The sequence below is a fragment of the Lagopus leucura genome, unplaced genomic scaffold (genome assembly GCF_019238085.1).
Source record: "Lagopus leucura isolate 7727_CA_CO unplaced genomic scaffold, USGS_WTPT01 Super-Scaffold_100002, whole genome shotgun sequence".
NCBI classification, from domain to species: Eukaryota; Metazoa; Chordata; class Aves; order Galliformes; family Phasianidae; genus Lagopus; species Lagopus leucura.
Window position 1 is genome coordinate 74,404,836 of NW_024962263.1, and position 18,489 is coordinate 74,423,324.

An 18,489-nucleotide genomic window follows, 5' to 3' on the forward strand; every position below is an offset into this window, starting at 1 on the left:
GGGGGGGGGGGAGGAGGAAGAAAAAGCTTTCTTTTTTGAGTGTAAAAGATTAATAATTGCTCTGTTTCCAAAAGAAAAATATGTATCCAGCTACAAGATTTTCTCCATCACTCAAGGACAGATTTTGCTTAGATCTATTAAAAATATTGAGTGCTTGAATTTATGTACCTAGTCTGGTAAGCTGGAATCCCATGTGAGAACTTTCCAAGTCCCACACAGTTGCTAAATGCAAGGCATCTAGAAATACTTAGTATTTGAAACTAGATCACATATTTTGAATTTGTTTTGTACCTTTTACTAGCTTCTGACTTTTCTGCCTTCATTTTGTGTTTTTTTTTTTTTTTTGGCCCCTGTTTAAATCTTAATTCAGTCCTTTATAGTTTTGTCTTATAATTATTTTTACATTTAGCAAACTGTCATTGTTGAGGGACATGGTTTAGTAGGAGCTATTGGGAATAGGTGAACGGTTGGACTGGGTGATCTTTTAGGTCTTTTCCAACCTTGGTGATTCTATGATTCTGTGATTCTATGTATTTTCAGCTTTCCAGTCTTATTTGAATTCCTAATTGTCTTTACTTTGCTAAAATCTTCTCTTTAATTAACAGACTATATTTTGCCTTGCAAACTGAAAACCTCTACACATACCACAGGTTAGGTGAGAAAATGGAGCTCTAGAAAAAGCATAGTGTGGTGGCTAGAATAGGATGTGCAAACAATGCTATACTGAATGTGAGAATAATGCTTTATCACCGAGCACGATCAAATGTGAGAATGTTTGTTCCCTGGGTGAGTTCAGGGACACTGAGCATACCCTCTCAGGTTGAGATGGCCTGCTGCAGTCTACTGAGGCCTTACACAATTGGTCTGTTTGAGGCCCCTTACACAGTTGAGTGTGAGGATGGGATAAATGCTAGCAATAGGCAAATTAGAGAGGGAGCGGAGTATGTACAGAGCAGCTCTTTCTGCTTACGCGCCTTGAGGATCTGCACTTTACTGGACTTCTTTAATAACTGCTTGGCTTTGCCTCACAGACTGGTTATGGGTTTCAGGGTGCCATGAGGAAGCCATGGCTCACTGTGTTCTATGTGGCAACTACTGCTTCATTAGCATGCACTTGTGCAGCTTTCTCTCCTATAATTGCACCTTTGCTGTGATCTCCTGCTCGTTTCTAGTAGCACTTGCTAGCAATTTCATCAGGACAGTTCTTGCACCAGACTACATCACTCCAGCATGAATCATCTAAAGGACTGTGACTATCTGGCTAATGTAACTCTGATCTGAAATTTATGATAAAGGCAAACAAGAATAGTGCAGCTGATATTAGCAAACTGAAAATGATAATGTGAGTGGAACACATTATGAAGAAATGAAACTTTCTCAATCCACCAGCTGAAGAAAAGTCTGTAATATATGATGATGTATGTGATAGGGAATGTAAGCAATGATTTCTGAAGTACTGAACTGTCAATGAAAACAGATATTTTTGATACAGAAGGGTACCAAACAGATTACACCCTTCCTCTTTTTTTTACAGAAATTTTTTTGCTTGCTCTAGTGCTAAGCTATAAGAACGTTCCATAATTGATAGTGAAATGCACTAGCTCCAAACCAAATTGGTGTCTTAGTGATCAGTGAGGATAAGAGCTTTCATCTTTTGTTTTATTTTGGCCTGTGTGTCATCACATCTGTTCAAATCAAGTCTCCTGCTGCACAGCTGATGGGAAAATTTGCAGTAGAATACAATCTCCATATTATGATGATGGCCAGTGGCATTTTGTTAGCTCTGTCATGCCATTGTGATGGCTGGCACAAGCAAACCGGATTCACCTCCATATGGAGGAGGCAGCCTGCATAACAGAGATCACAATTTCGATGTTAGCTGTGGTCCCTGTTGTGGCCCAACCAGACAATAAAGCCTCTTACAAAGAGTTCTGGCTGGAAAGTGAGCAAACTCATCCTGGTATAATTCCACTGCATGGATACATTTGCCATGTTGAACTTGTCACATTGTTTCTACAATAAATCTCTATGAAGGCTTTTTGGTGAAGCTTTGCTCCTTTACATTGCCAAGTTGAATATAGCATTTGGTTTGTCCTATACATTTGGATGGAAGGATCTTTAGGAAAGGGCTGCATTCCTGCAGTGTGGGACCTAGCCTCTAGGCTTGTTTGCAGTACTGATTATATTAACTATTTGAACCAAGCAGACACATATTTTCTCAGAATCTTTTTTTTTTTTTAATTTGTTACTGTAGTCTGACTTCTTACTGATGCAAATAGACATGATTCATGGCAGGTATGCTCTGACTGGCTGTAAGTATAATAGCTTCCAGTAATTTGGAAAACTGGATTTCCCTTGATTCCTAATCGATACTGTCCCTGTAGTTGTGAGTGAAATATCACACTTGTTTCTCTTGACTTGGATTTTGTTTCTAATATAAGAAATCAGACCACAGGTTTATGGGGTAGGTTTATCTACATTTTGACAGTGAAAGGCTGTGATTGGCAATTCTTCCATCTGTTTTTCAGCAAATCCTGCCAGGAAGAGAAGACAGGAGAGTTAAGTGAGGAATAACAGCAGAAACAACAAATAGCGAGGACTGGAAATAGAATCAACCTCATCAATCTTGTTCCTTTAAGCTGAAGGTTATTTGTTAAAACAAGATTTTTTTTTTTTTTTAATTGATCGACAAAAGAAAAATGCAAATATGAAGCACATGCATAGTTTGGGGGGAAAACATGCCTTATATACAAGGCTGAGTGACTGGAATGAGGTACGAATAACTAATGTTGTCTAATTTGTGGTGTGGACACATGATGCATGTCAGTTAATGAGCTGAAAATAATTCCTTCCTCTGCACTGAATCATGTGTACTTCATCTCATGAGAAGATATAAGAGGTAAATACATAGTCCATCACAAAAAGTCACTGGTAAATCTCAGCTGAAGTATTTCAACTTCTTTTAAATTAATATTAAGTTTAAATTAATTTGCTCTTTCATGTTCTACTTTCATTAATTTTCTTCTTACATACTGAACATTTGTAATGGTTTAATCTTTCTGTTTGGGCTTCAGTAATAACAGCATTTATCACTGCAGCATCCCACAAACCTCAAGGGCCATGAAGAAATCCCATGGAGCCCTAACTCCAGCAGTTTCTGATAGCATGTACTGAAGTCCATAACGCTGCTGTTAATTTAGGACAAAAGATCTCTTAGCTTATGAATGCTGCTTCACTGGTCAGCAGTTCTTAAGCAGATACACATTCATCTCAGAATATTTTTTCTATAATTCAACATCGTTGAACTGCATAATATGTCTCATACCTCAGGCTCTGAGCTACAGTTTAGGAATCTTTAACACAGCACTTGGTGTAAAGAATGGCCTCATTAGCTATTTTTTAACTATTTTAAAGCCCATTGTCTTTTTCAGCTGTGTTGAAAAAATGACAGTAGAAGTCAATTTGTTGTACTTGCTTTTGGTAAAAATCACAGTAGGCTTTTATGAGTGTTCTCAGCTCTCCTTGTAAGCTGGTTCATACATTAGGCAATGAAAAAAGTCATCCACACTTTATCCATTTCCCAGGACCTATCTCTGTTGTGCAGTTTGGAAAGACAACTGTCTTTCTCACACGTTCAAGTGAAATGAATGTATTAGTTACATGACTACATAGCAATGATACCTGACTTACCAGCAGATTTAGTCTTACTAAAAGCTGCATAAAGTTAGCTGGAGCTAGAGGAAATCCCACACCTCTAGAGATTTTGCTTTGACTTTTAAGGAGTATGTTATCATTTAAGGAGGCTCTTTGCAGTGGCATGTTTTTGTTATATTGCAGTGTGCACTTGTGCCTAGTTTTAATCAGATAACACAACTAGCAGAATTGCCCATCAAACATACCAAGGTCAACTTTATCAGAAAAGACTTTTTCATACATCAACAACAAGTTAATTATAAATAAGTTATTCAGGTTTTTACTGGTGGAATGCCTTTAATCTGTGCTGCTCATCAGGTAGAGCTCACCATTTACACCAAGACTACATGCCTCATCAAATTCTTACAAACTGTGCTTTGGTATTAAAAGCAAAACTGTAACAATTATGGGATTGGTTAAAACACTCAAAAATTGGAAAATTAAATTTAAAAGAAGTTAAACTAGAAAAATGCATCTCGGTTATAGAGAGATTATTGACTCCAACAACCCTCTTCAATGAATAATACGTTCAAGAGCCCAAAGCCCTGCAGACCCCATCTGCAGAGGTGAGACTAAGAAATGTGCTGCTCTGCACCCGCTGCTATACAGTGAGGCTCTGTGATAACAGCAACTTATACTCGTACAGGTATGAGTTGCATCAGCAACACCTGCTTTAATGCATTTTAGATGTTGGGCATCCCAGCAAAAAAAGGTTTTAGCTGAATTGTTCATATGCAAATATACCTCAGAGGAGGTTTGCAAGGACAGTACTTCAGAAAATGAGAAAAATGTTACTCATTATCAGGATAGTATCAAAATGAGAATTTATAGATTTTTAATGTCAGAGAGCAAAAATAAATGGGCATTACATGTAAAAAACTTCACAACTTTCTCCTCTGTGCTCTTTTTTGTGTTCAACTTGATTTGCCAGATCTGCCACATGGCAGCCTCACAAACTCAGAGTTGGCCAGCAGAACTCCTCTCCTGCTCATCTTAAAACTGCTCATCTTATGTAGCTTATATCAAATCGAGATTGAAGTGGTTTATTGACTTACTAACAAAGCTTACTTAACCAGTGCTCAGTGAACTCTGCATTCAGGATCAATATCCATAATATAAAAGGTAAATCACAATATTAAACAGTTGTAAAATGTAAGTAAATGGAGATTTCTAAGTACCTTTCTATAATTTATCCCCAGAAGTTATAAATCACCCCGTCCATCCCACGAGGGTTCTCTGTAGTGTCAGACTCTACAATGTGGCACTCCAGTATTTTGCTGATCTCTCTCCAGTATGTCTCTGTCTCTTTTGTACTGGACTCAGCACCCAGCTGTGTCTCACCAGCTGGGTAAGGACCACTTCCCTCAACCTGTTAGTAATGCTCTGCCTGTTGCAGTGTAGAAAGCTGGTGACCTTCTTTAAAGAGAGAACAAAGTAAAATATTAGTGATGTTTAAAAAGTTCTGGTGGGGTTGGACCACAGTGTCATCAGCTAAGTGCTGCCCCTGAGCATCTATGAAGAAATACACAAGAATTTTCAGACTGTTAGTCTGCACTATAGCCTATACCACTGTCTTTTAACTAGTATCATTTCCTGTATTAGTGAACCAAGGTTAGAGCAGGCTGGATTAAGTGCTACAGTTACATCCCTTGATTGCAGTTTTTGGAATTATTTCATGTTCTGACACATGACCCTTTCAGCCCAGTCTACTGTGTGATGGAAATGGCAGATGTGAGGACAAGAGGTAGTTACTTACTTATCTTCTGCGTAAAATTCAAAAGATAGCATGGTAATATCCTTAGTTTGGTGCCTTAGTGATGACAGAGCTGTTTTACAAATCTGTAGTAGAAGAGAAATGGCGTAGATTCATGTTTTAGAATTGTAATACCCTGTACCGTTTATGTCTCAGTATGAATGCTCTGGTCCCATCTGTAAGAGCTGAAATCAGAACCAATCTTCATCTGCAAATAGGTAATATTACTGAATAGTCTTGCTGAATAAACAACACAATTGACAAACACTTTACTTCTTTTGAGACTTTGAATTTAAAATCAAGAGGTTTGAAAATAGAAGTTGAAGCAGCTACTGGATAAAGTCTCAGCCACATCTCCCGAAAGGCATTCCTAAGAAATTTTATTTTCAGACCTGGTGTAAGGAGTGAATCAACTGATAAACCCCAGAACATTTCTCTCCTTCTTTCGAGTCCTTCATAACAAACACAGGATGCAATAAAAGCCGCATTCCCTGAAGAGGATCAGTCATCTATCTAACTGCATTTCCTTTCTCAAACAGAGAATCAGTTACTGTACAAGAAAGCACAAAAGACATTACAAAACAGTCTTCCCACAATAAAAGCTTCTTCCTAATTCTCTATAATTAGAATGACTTTTGAGTGAGAAACAGCCTGTACAATTTGTGCAGCTCAGGGACTTCCTGCTCTAAGGAGCTATGAATTAACTTAGAGTGGGCTGCATCAAGCCTTTCCCCACAGAATTAATTGTGTCTCCTGGACATCCATGGGAGTTTTGTTATGTACTTATAGAATATCAGGGAAGAAGGAAACACTGTGATAACACTGTTTGATCTTTGTGTAACACAGATGGTAAGCCTGACTTCTGAATTTTCAGAACAAGACATATTGGTAGAGCAAGACACACTCATCTGGTATCTTACACTTTCACTTAGTTTTCTCATGCCCCTGATGGCTGCAGCACATGCCACACTCATCACAAATCCAAATGCTGGATGATATCAACTGACTAATCAGGAGTTGAATTTTTGTGAAGTTTGCTTCGAGGTTGTAGTTTTGAAAAATCTGCTTTCTGTATTACATTACAGAGAATGGGAGGAAAACACATTCTTGCTTCTAAACAAAAGTTATTGGGTATTTACTAAAAGCAGTATTTTCACCTATTCACATATATTCAAAGACAGTCTAAGCCTTCTAAACACATAAATACTTGATCGAATTAAATAATCCACAGCTAGCAGATGCCTCCTTTCAGGTAGTATGTTGAATTAATAACAAATGTAAATAACGTTTGTGATTACATTGCTGAAGAAATGAAATGAGAAGTTTGTGATTTTTGACCTAACCTATTACAAGATTATGATCATTTTTTTTTACATCTGGCTAACTTACTGGAATACTTCCTGATTTTAACAGGAGATAGAGAAATTAGTAACTTGTTAACTTTTACCATTTCTGTTTCTTCTGGTATCCACTGGTGACTTTACTTAAATGCAAAATCTGCTTAGCTGCACAAATAAGCTAAGAGAATCAAAACACAAGAAGGCATTGTTCAAAGTAAGTTTGTAAATGAACTCACTGCTGCAAAAGAGAGTGCTGTATTTCTGCTGTATTATCTCCTCTAACTTCTGCAGCAATTGCAGAGGGTGCTCGAAGTTACAGCACACAGTTCATGACTACTTTACACTTGGCTGCAGATCTTTGATCACAGAATCACAGAATGGCCAGGGTTGGAAGGGACATCAAGGATCATGAATCTTCAAATCCCTCCCTGCCACATGCAGGGCCACCATTCTCCCTATTTAATACTAGACCAGGCTGCCCAGGGCCCCATCCAACCTGGTCCTGAACACCTCCAGGGACGGAGCATCCACAACCTCTCTGGGCAGCATGTTCCAGTACCTCACCATTCTCTCTGTAAAGAACTTCCGCCTGACATCCAACCTAAATCTTCCCTCCCTCAACTTAAAACCATTTCCCCTTGTCCTGTTACCAACCCTTTCAAAGAGTTGATTCCCCTCCTGTTTGTAGGCTCCCTTTAGGTACTGAAAGGCTGCAATGAGGTGACCCTGCAGCCTTCTTTTCTCCAGGCTGAACAAGCCCAGCTCCCTCAGCCTGTCTTCACAGGGGAGGTGCTCCAGTCCCCTGATCATCTTCGTGGCTCTCTTCTGTACCCTCTCCAGCAGCTCCCTGTCTTTTCTGTACTGGGGGCTCCACACTTGGACACAGTACTCTTGATGGGGCCTCACAAGAGCAGAGTAGATAGGGACAATCAACTCCCTGTCCCTGTTGGCCACCCCTCTTTTGATGGAGCCCAGGATACCATTTGCCTTCTGAGCCTCAAAGGCAAACTGCTGGCTCATGTTAAGCTTTTCATCTATCAAGACCCTCAGGTCCTTCTCTGCAGGGCTGCTCTCAAGGACTGCTCCTTCCAGTCTGTATGGATGCCTGGGATTCCTCCGTCCCAAGTGCAAAACTCTGCACTTTGCCATGTTGAACCTCATCAGGTTCACCCTGGTCCACCTTTCCAGTCTCTCGAGGTCCCTCTGAATGGCATCCATTCCTTCTACTGTGTCAACCACACCACTCAGCTTGGTGTCGTCAGCTTAATACTTCTCACCTATCATCTCCTGATATCCACCACGTATATATCTGGTAACTATTTACTTCAGATTTTCCTAATGTATTTAACTTTGGTTTTTTGTTTTGTTTTGTTTTTTTTTCAAATACAAATCCTATAGGTCTTCAAAATTCAAAACACCATGGCAATTTCAGCTAAAAGATTTTATTACTATACATTAGCAAGAACATAAGATTCATAGACAAGTGTTTGTAACACTATTTTACTTTGATGGACCCATTATTTTCTCTCTCATCAACCAAGTTCTGGGGGTATGTTTCTGGTGCCCTCAGAGCCTTTTGCTTACACCAGCTATATCATTCTATACAAGTACGTAGAGCTCCAGATGGAAAAGCAACACATTATGTGTTGAATGATAAAAAAACAGATTCTTAATACCACATTTCTGAAGTAGTCTATTTGCTATACAAGGCTAAATAACTTAAAAGTCAAAACCAAAAGTCATCTCCTCCACTGCTCCTTGTGCTCGCTCGCTCTCTGCTTTTCAGTCGTAACATATCCATGACACTGCGTGCATATATGTCTCGCAAATTAACATTGATATTTGAGTCACTGGATGAGTTCTTCATGAGTCTCTTTAAAGCTTCACGCTGCCGAAGAGCAGCTTCTTTTATCTTCAGTGTAAAGTAACAGGCAGAAAACCGGTCATTTATGATAGCTATTGGCAAAGCCAAAACTAGTATTCCTGACAGTATACACATGAAGGCCACTACCTTACCAACAGTTGTATCTGGTCTAATGTCACCATAACCAACAGTTGTCATGGATGTTGTTGCCCACCACCAAGCACCAGGTACGCTTGTGAATGTTGTGCCTGGCACACCTTGCTCAACAAAATACTCCACTGTGGAAAATATAGAGATTCCTACAGAAAGGAAAAGCAGCAGCAGGCCAACCTCCTCGTAGCACTGTGCAATTGTCATTCCAAGGGACCGCAACCCTGAAAAACAAGAAATGCTGTCAGTAAGTTGATTTGTGTAGCTTCCTTCAGAGATCCATGAAACATACCGTATTTGAAAGCTGATCGTTTTATGCCTTTGTTTTGGCTGTTAATGAACATGGCTTATGAAAAAGGGCTGCAGTTCCTACAAGCAAAACTACTGCGAAAATGTGATTTAAAAAGAAACAGATTAAGATGTTAGACTAAAACACTGACATCATCTCATTCTCCTTTATACAGAGCATATAAATTCTTCTTATTGCTTATCATTTGAACTACATACAACATATGATTTAGAAAAACTAGCCAATCTTGATTTAGTAATTGGCCATAATGGAGAGCCTACCACAATTTTTATTAAGTTACCTAAATAGCCATTTAAAACTACTAAAAACATCTGCTTCCTACTTTCAGTTGGAATGTGCTTGTTTTCCAGCCATTATCGTATTTTTCTCTTGGACCAAAGAGCACCCTGTTGTCAAATTCACGTTCCCAGGTGGGTACTTCGAGCCTAATTCTGTCACACAGTACCTCTTCTTTGCTAAGCACTGTTTACAGTCCTTTTATAGTTCTCATCACCTCCCTCTGACCCTTCTTCCCAACATCTTTATCTAGAGAGATCAAAACAAATACAGTAGTCCAGGAGCAGCTGTGCTTGTGCCAAAACTGGAGATAGCAAAGCTTCCCAAAGCAAACAAGAATTCTCCTGCTAATTCACCAATGCCCATGAGTCGAACAGGGAATTTCTGTGCAGCAGATTGCTCTCCATAATGCCCCACATTCCTTTTAGAGCTGCTGCCTCAAGGCTAGGCTGCCTGACAAAGCAAGCAGGAAAGTAAATCCAATAACATTGCAATGGATAAATGTTGCTCATAAACAAAAGAAGATAACGGTACCAAACAGGTTGAAAAACATGAGAGACTGAAATTATCTTTTGAATCACAACTGATTTTGGATTGTTAATGTTCTTCTTAAAAACATGCTATATGTTTTCCTGAATAAGTGGAAAAAAAACAACCCACAATGCTTATCAACTTCTTTTCATAAGAGTACAGTTCTAACTAGAACATTTGCATAGAAGCTTGCTGCTTCTGCTTGCAGACTTCATATGCTCATTGAAGTAACAAATAATTTGATTTGCTTTCCTTCCACAATCTCAAAATAAAATAAGTCAAAATTTCTTTTTCCTTTTGGTCTGTTTCTTTTTCCCTTTAGATCTAATGAGTTTTAAAGTTTTCCTTTATGTTCAGCAAACAGTGGAAGAACAGACTATTCTGTAGGGCATGTTTCCTTTTTCAAAGTTGTCTTCTGCTAGCTACAGTTAAGGATTTGCCCCTATCCAGATTTTATATTGCTATAATGATAGTCTGTTGCTCAGAATGTTTATTGTAATGATACAGGTTAATTATGTAACAGAAAAGGGGAATAAGATACATCAGACTCATCTTTTTTTCTATTAAGGAGACTTTCTCCAGATTCTGAAAATACACTAAGATAGCAGTGCAAAGGGAAGGGACAATTGTGAGGACACAGATCAAGCTCTCATCTTCCAAGGAAGTTATTCTACTCAACTGCCATGTAAAATTTCATACTGAACAAGGTAGAAGAATAAATTCTTTCAGGTGACCTAGGAAGAAGGTACACCAATTTAAAAGTCTATGAAATAAAGACTGTAAAATCCAGGTTTGCCCTTTACAAGGGAGCCCAAGAATACTGGATTAAAAAACACAACAAAACAACAAAACAACAGCACAACTTTCTTAAATCAGGTTGAAATAAGCAGGAACAAGGCTGTGACTGCTAACTATTTGCATCACATTGATGACACCTTCAGCAAAATATTTTTTAAAGGGTTAATTATTCTTACTATTAAGGAGCCTGATAAGTTCTTCTAAAATTACTCTAAGTTCTAGTATCTTCATATAAAGCAATGATGCTGAAAAAACTTTGCTGAAAAAAGTATAAAAATGATTCAGTATCTGGGAAAAAAACAACAGAACTTAAGCTGCCTTGGTTATCAAAACCAGGTATTGGTTATCTTAATTATTATGAAGGAAAATAATAACTAAAGTACTCTTTAACTTGTTAAGATCAGAGCAAAAAAAAAGGAAAAAAAATAGAAAAATAAAGAAACAATGCCTGACCTTCATTTTTAAAAAATCAAAGTAAATATGTGTAGTCATGGTGCTTGATCAGTGAAGTGGTGGTTCTGCATCACTTCACGCCTTCAGAAGTCAGGAGATGTTTTCAGATGCAACTATGATCCAGACAACTTACTGGACTCCACAGTTCATTCCAAATGGGATTCAGTTGGTGTATTCAGAAGGATTATGTATTCTGCTTTACTTTAACTTTTAAAAATGATTTATCCAGCCCTAACATATAGCCAAAGTAGCGCTGTTCCATCACAGACACTTCAGCAAGTCTTATGAGAATTATGAGAGCTCCTTGCCAGGAGCTGTAACAGTTTGGTTACTCATGCTGGAAAGTGCTAAGCTGCTACAACAGCCAGTATGGTTGGGGCAAGCAAACAGCTCCAGCCTTGGAACCAGCAGCAGGAAGGAGAAGCATTTCTGCCATATATCGCAAGTTCCACCTCTGTTGCCCAAAGGAACTTGATAATGCAAGCTGAAAATCAGGAGACTCAGTTAACACACAGCATTTAAATCATCCTGAATTTTTGGCACTGAATTCTGAATATGCTGAAGTTTTGCTTTCTCATGAATCCAGAAACATCTCACCCTGACATATGCTACAAACTTCTCTCTAACGTGCTCATTGCCATCAGATGCTCACATCCTGCTTCTCAAGGAGTAAATTTCTAAGTGCTTCCTATAGGACCAGCAAAGCCTCAGACAAGACATGGTCCCAGAAGGAAGCCAACAGCTGAGGAGCATCAGAAAATGTGAAAAACGCAGGTCCTTACTCGTTCCTAATCCACTCAAATCTGTAACTTCAGTATCTTAGAAGTCATCTCATCCTCTAGCTATACATCTACTGGTAGAAGTACTACTAATTGATCAGTTTTCTTTGACGAGGTACAGCACTTCGCATAATTTAACACTCACTCTGGTATGGCCCAGGTGTTTCTCTGCATTACATCCATCTCCTGATAACTGAGTTTGGCTTTCAAAGGAATTTTTCTTTCCATTTTTCTTTCCCCTCCCCACAAAAAGGTCTAATCTGCTATTTCTTCAAAAACAGAGGAAAAAAGAATGGACTCAGAATTTTTCCTAACTAATTTCTGCCTCTGATAACAGAACCATGCTGCCACTGGGATCTCAGCTTTTCTATGGGTCTGCACGGTGACTCGTGACTGTGACCATCCTGCCTTGGTGACAGAGGAGTTGCTCCTGGCAGCCACAGATTTTTACATCTCTTTTCGTCTGATCCTGCACTCCTTTTGCCACACAAAACAGGCTAGCAGTGTATGAAATTTCAACTGATCTGAGAGTGCGAGAGTCACAGAACCCTCACTGGGAAGCAGTTTTAAGCTCCTAATTCAAGACAGAAGTATTTGAGTGCCACTTTTACACTCAGATTTATTGGGACTGCCTAGGTATGTGCGAGGATGGTGTCTGTGTACTGTACTTACAATGTTTATCTTCTATTGGCTACTATGGTCAGAAGTGTGCTCAGAACCGTGTCAGCACAACTCTCTTCCACTACAATCCTCTACTGGTCAAAAATTATGCTTCAGATCAGCTAATCTATTTTTTGTCTTGATTTATTAGAGCTCTGTTTTGCCTTAGCAACCACCTCTTCTGACAGAAAATCAAATTCATGACCTTCTAAGTTTAAATTATACAGAAAAGAGCCAAAGCTGATTTACTGTTCTGCAACTAAGTAACTAGTAATTCCAAACTACCAGAGGCAAGCACAGTGGCAGTAATGCTGATCTGAATGGCTTAAATAGTGATGTATGTCAATTTTTGTATGCTGAAATTGGTATTTCAATTGCAGAAGAAAGATGGCAGCTCACTTTCAGATTAGAAGACTGTATTTAAATAAAATTAATTCCTTTCTTCTACCAAACATGGCAAATGAATTATTAAACTCTTAACATTAGTAAGACAATATTGTGAAATAAACTACAATAATATTTTAATGGATTTAACTTTAAAAATAAATAGGCACAAAAGTTTAGACCATGGGTGTCCAACCCATGGCTTGCCTAGGAGTGAAAAGCCGTTGTCTTGAGCTACATAGAAAATATATAATATAGTTAACTTACATAAGCAAAAAAAGCTTCTTTAAATTCGCTTTTTATTGAAACAAAAAAAAAAACAACAAAACCAACAACAACAAAAAAGAGGGAAACAAAAACATAAAACCAATGGGTTGGACACTTATGGTTTAAACCAGCTCTGCAAGCACTGAAGCACTGAATACAGCTAAAGTTAATGGTTACTACACAGGCATCTGAAACTTACTTTATAGCTGACACAGCCTCAGAACTGAGTTTCGTGCATTCATTCTGTAGCAGTAAAGTATACTGAAATGGAAACTTTGGAAAGTTTCTAACTAGAATTAACATACTTTTGGATCATAATCTTGTCATTTAGCACAGAATTGCCTTAGTGTGTTAAAATCTTATTCTTAGAACAAGGGAGGAATGCATTCACAGTCATGTACTTGGAAGTGGGCAGTAGGGCAGCATAGAACAAAAACCGTAAAAATTATACTGAAAGAGCAAACTCACTGACAGACTGAAGCACTAGCAGCTTCCCCTCAACTGCTTTCCAAGGGACAGGCATAATCTGAAACCACTATGATTATGCTCACCAGTAATAAAGCTACTCACTGCTAATAGTATGAAGATTCACTGCTCTTCAGTGGGAAAAATCAAAGACATCCTGCTGCTAAAATGCCCACTGAAATAGGGCCAGTTCACAAAGAGGGTAGGGAAGATTAGCTCCAAAAAATGAAGCAAATCATTACTGCTTCAAGGCAGGAAATTCTGGAAGGACTGCATCAGGAGTGGTTGGACACGAAGGGCACCACATTAGAATGCTGGCTGAACCTGACATTGCCACTCTGTGCTGAACCTAACGCCAATTCAGTGCCCCAGCTGTGTTCAACATATCATACAGATTCCAACATGTTCGACACGGTCAGGAAGCCCATCAACCCACTGCCCAGTATGATTCACTTTAAACAGTTTTATTGAACCATTCTCTATCCAACAGGTTTTCAGGATGTGCGATGTGGGAAAAATCATGATCCATTTATTTGCATAAACTTTTGAAGTGCAACGAATGATGACAGATAATTATAAACTGTCACCAGTGAGCCTCTGATAATATAAAAGCATGGGTCACTTCTGTTTCTTCCCTTGCTTTGCTCCTAACTAACTCAAATAAAAATGCTTGCAAATTTGTGACATTGTGGACTGGTGAAGGGCTTGTAGCATGCAGCTTTGGGGCCTGCTTTTGTAAATGTTCTATGCAAACAAATCGCACTGGCTTTATGAAGAACTAAAATTTATTGAAGAAATCTCCTGACACTGTTATCAATGTCCACAAGTAAGAGTTTCACAAGCCATCACAGCTAACGTTACACTGTATATAAATGCACACAAAATGGGGACGGTTTGTTGGTAGCAAAAGCAAGAACTACCACTGCCATGGCTGAAGTACCTGTTGAATGTCTTCCCAGCTTCAACATCCGCAGCGCTCTGAGCAGCCTCAGCACTTGGACAATGCGCCCCACATTCTCCAGTTCTTGGGAGCTCTCCCCACCACACAGACTCTCTACCAGCAGTGTAATGTAGAAAGGTAAAATAGCAAGGAGGTCTATGATGTTTGCCACATTCCTCAGAAAGCGACACCGATCCCGTGTACACAGGAACCTCAGAACAAACTCCACAGTGAACCATGTAATGCACAGGTACTCAAGGGCATCCAGTAGTGGTGGTGCCAGCCAGCTTAGCTCTACTGAAATCAAAGCCATGTTGGCAATGGACACAACAACAAAAGCCATGGATAAAGTGCCAAAAGTCCTGGCTGCTGCAGAGGAACCAGGCTTTTCCAAAACTTCCCAAAGTTTTTGTCTGACACTGGGACAGAGGCTACCAGAAAAGTCCTCTTCCTCATCTTGAGCATCCAGTTCTTCAGCATCTTTCTTGATGTCTAAGGCTTCACTCAGCTCCTTCCTCCTGAAGTACCTGCCCAGGAATCCCCCAAGAAAAAGATTTTTAATACCAATATGCGTATGCTTTTCTCATCCTCTACCATGAAAGGCATAAGAACACACAAACGTATACCTCATCAGAAATTAGAAAACCCTGATGTCAAGCGTGTTGTGAAGGTCAAGTGTGTTGTGACTAACTGAGACCCTACAGCATGTTTCCTACTTACCCATGTCACAGCAGTGAGACAGTTTGTATGTGCATAGTAATTTTATTCAGGTAGTGTGCTACTTATGTAGATCATGTTGACTACAGTAGGATTAGTTCCATGACTAACATGTATTCTTATAAGCAATCCAGACCTTCTGTTTCTCCATTATCCTCAATTTTATTGCAGTTTTATTAATTATATTGCAGTTTTATTACATTGGTGTGTATCTGCAGTGCTAGAAGGGAAGACATAATGAAAGCTGTGCATTTCATGTATGAAGTTTTGATCAATATGTGCTCAGATTACTCATGTTATCTTACTTTAAACATATGGGCTGTCACACAACAAAGCATCTTTGCTGACTGAAATTTACCGATTGTAAATGCACAGTCAAGCACTTTGTTAGAGTGTACTTACAGAACTATTTCATGAAACAACATTCCCAAACTATATTGTAAAAATTACTTTGCTTTATATCTGTATTTCCTGACAGCTGTAGTTACCAAGACTTAAATTAAGGGGCTATGCAATTTTGCCTTCATTTGATGCACGGTTACTTCTGCATATGCCCAAGAGGTCTGTTAGGTTCTTGTACCACCAAGGAATTAGGATCTTTCAGTTTTATCTACTAGTGAATGAAGAATGGGATGAAAACTAGGATATCGCTGTCTCAGATGCAGAACTGAATCATTTAAGGATAGGATTAACCAAAGCTCTTTTTTGGAAGGGGGGGAGGGGTGAGGGAGGATGAATGTGCTTGATTATTTCTAATAATTTTGACATAACCAGTTTGATCAACAGCAGTTGTACTTACTCTTTATACTACAGACAAACCAGTAATGCTAATATGGGGGATAAAGTAGGTGCAAATAGAATTAACAGAAAAATCCTGTGGGTGGTTCAGTCAAAATCCACCTTGTTCCTAAACTTCCTGTCACAATTTGTCTCCAACAAGCCACGCTCCTGCTGCTGCCCACTCCCTGTAAGCTGCTACATCTGTGTTCTATGCTTCTCAAGACTGCTCCTGCAGCTGTGTGACCCAGTCTCAGTATAGCAGTGACCACTCCCACCTTCTGACTCTCCTGCTTGGAACTGTGCAGAAAGTGCTGGGCAGCGACGCTCCAAACTCTCTCGACTCATGACTACACATGTGATCCCCCTTGGCTAAGATGAAGCCTCAATCTGAATGACACTGAAAGTGTATCTCTGCTTTCACAGCACATCCTATCTCCAGCGCTGCCACTTTCTACTTTGAACTTCAAGGGTCAGTCTGAAACTAGTGCAGAAAAATCCAGATCCTGCTCATGCCAGGCTCTCACTATCTTGCCCCCACTGCTAACCTGTCCCTCACAGCAAAGGTAAGCAGTGATCTCACTCAACTTACCTCTTTGTCCCATCTCCTGCTTCCATCTACCTCCAGAGTAGGATTCACTGCTGGATTTACCCAGCTTTGAGGATATTTTTCTGTGCTACCTTCTCTGCCCTACTGCTGGATCTCTCACCTGACTGTCCCTGAACACCAGCCAGTGCTGAGCTCACTCAGCCCATGCTCCTGCTCTGTGTTTTTTCCCCACAGCTCACCGATCTCTGCAGCAGGAGTCGATGCTGAGCTCATCCAAGCCCCAGTACTGGATCTCCTGCAGGAAGGAGAGTGCACACAGCTGCTCCATCACATGCAGTCTCCCTGTCTGGTAGTAGTTCAGGATGTAGTGAAATGCCTGCGAGTTCCGGTCAAAGAAATACTCATTCTCCACCAGGTTAGCATCATCACAGAGCTCAAGGAGGCCAGAGGCAACATCCCGGGCAGCGGAGACCACCACGGCCAGTTTGCCAAGACGAGTGTCGGGGTAGCAAGACAAAGTTTGCTGGGACATCACAAAGCGGCTGCCTCCCACATTGATTGTAAAGCAGTCCAAGGAAGGAACAACCTTCTGCAGCAGGGGCCCCTGCTCCTCCTCGCTGGAGAAAACACTGCAGTCCAGGGAGCCCAGCGATGTGCTATTGCCTTGTTCCTCCAGGGACGCTTGGGAATTAAGAGACATGCAGCAGGGAGGCGACTTCATCCTGTAGCTGCCAGCAGCAGCCCACACTCTCCTGGATGGAAAACACAACAAAGCTGCAGAGATTCCTGGTGGTGGCAGTGGGGCCAACCTAAAGATGAGGTACCTTCTGATGCTATGGCTCCTGTCCCCGGGGCTCCTCACCATCCCCACTTCCTCCAGATGGTGCCTCCGTCTGATACAGAGGCCAAGCGTACTGCTGGGCTCTGGTACCAGAAACGCCTGACGTCCGTGAGGCAGCCTCGCTGCGCGCTGTCTGGGGGAAACGCCAAGCACCGTCTACCAGCGACAACCCACGCGGCCCCTTCGGCTTCGCGGTCATCCCCGATCTCTCAATCAAGTGTCCCGAGAGCCGAGTCCGAAGGAACCAGCACGGCACAACATCAACATCGCCTTCAGCGGGTTGCGCGAGCAGAGCGGGGACGCCCGGCGACCCGCCCCGAGTTCGGCCTCGCCCGAAGCCTCTGCCCTCCCTCCGGCCCCACGGCTCTGTCCGCCCGCTCGCCCGCCCCGGCTCTCTCTGCACCCTCACAGACGTATCCCGGCTTCCGAGGCAGCCCCCTGTGCCCGCACTTCGCTGACAGCCGAAGTTGCCGGCCCGCTCGACCAGCCCCGCGCCGTCCTGCCGCGGGACCCTCGCCCCAGCCCGGAGCACCGCCGCGCACCGTCCGTCAGCCCGTCAGCCCGCCCGGCCGCGCTCCGCTGCCTAGCTCTGCTCCGCTCCTCTCCGCGCCGCGCCTCACCTGCCCACCCGCCCCGCTGTGCCGCCCGCGGCTGGGCGCCTGCTGCCGCCGTCCCCTCCGCTCGCTCCACCGGCTCCAAACTTCTGGGCAGCGCCGGCGCGCCTCCATGGCGGGTCATGTGCCGCGGGGGGCAGGCGGGAGCGGCGGGGCTGCGCGGCACGGGGCGGGCTGGGCCGGGCCGCCGCCCTCCACGCCGCGGGGCCGAGCGTTCGCCGTCCCGGCCGTGCGCTGTGTCGAAGGCTGGGTCGCGGTTCGGCGGGCGGTGCTGAGCGGAATTCGCTGTCTCCTGGCCGGGGCTGCTCGTTTGGAGGAGTTTTCAGA

The 18,489-nt window shown here is 41.6% G+C and overlaps 1 protein-coding gene across 2 annotated transcripts; it reads right to left on the bottom strand.

The window, feature by feature from the left end:
• Positions 1-8,499: 8,499 nt before the first annotated feature.
• On the bottom strand, positions 8,500-18,187 carry KCNV1 (potassium voltage-gated channel modifier subfamily V member 1). Of its 2 annotated transcripts, XM_042869645.1 has the most exons (4): positions 18,169-18,187; positions 16,947-17,459; positions 14,664-15,190; positions 8,500-9,024 (listed from the first exon to the last, which is right to left on the bottom strand). In XM_042869645.1, the coding sequence occupies exons 2-4, from the start codon at positions 17,426-17,428 to the stop codon at positions 8,513-8,515; spliced, it is 1,521 nt and encodes a 506-aa protein (XP_042725579.1). In that variant the 5' UTR covers positions 17,429-17,459; positions 18,169-18,187; the 3' UTR covers positions 8,500-8,512. The 2 variants fall into 2 exon arrangements, with proteins under 2 accessions (XP_042725579.1, XP_042725578.1); XM_042869644.1 differs by lacking the exon at positions 18,169-18,187 and having other exon boundaries at positions 16,947-17,869.
• Between the last annotated feature and the right edge of the window lie 302 nt (positions 18,188-18,489).

Coding starts and splice junctions, on each gene's coding strand:
- KCNV1 (XM_042869644.1), bottom strand. CDS start 17,572: ATGGTGAGGAGCCCCGGGGACAGGAGCCATAGCATCAGAAGGTACCTC. Junction 15,191..16,946: donor GACTCCTGCTGCAGAGATCG/GTGAGCTGTGGG, acceptor ATTCCTGGGCAG/GTACTTCAGGAGGAAGGAGC. Junction 9,025..14,663: donor GCTGGGAAGACATTCAACAG/GTACTTCAGCCA, acceptor CTTGTTTTTCAG/GGTTGCGGTCCCTTGGAATG.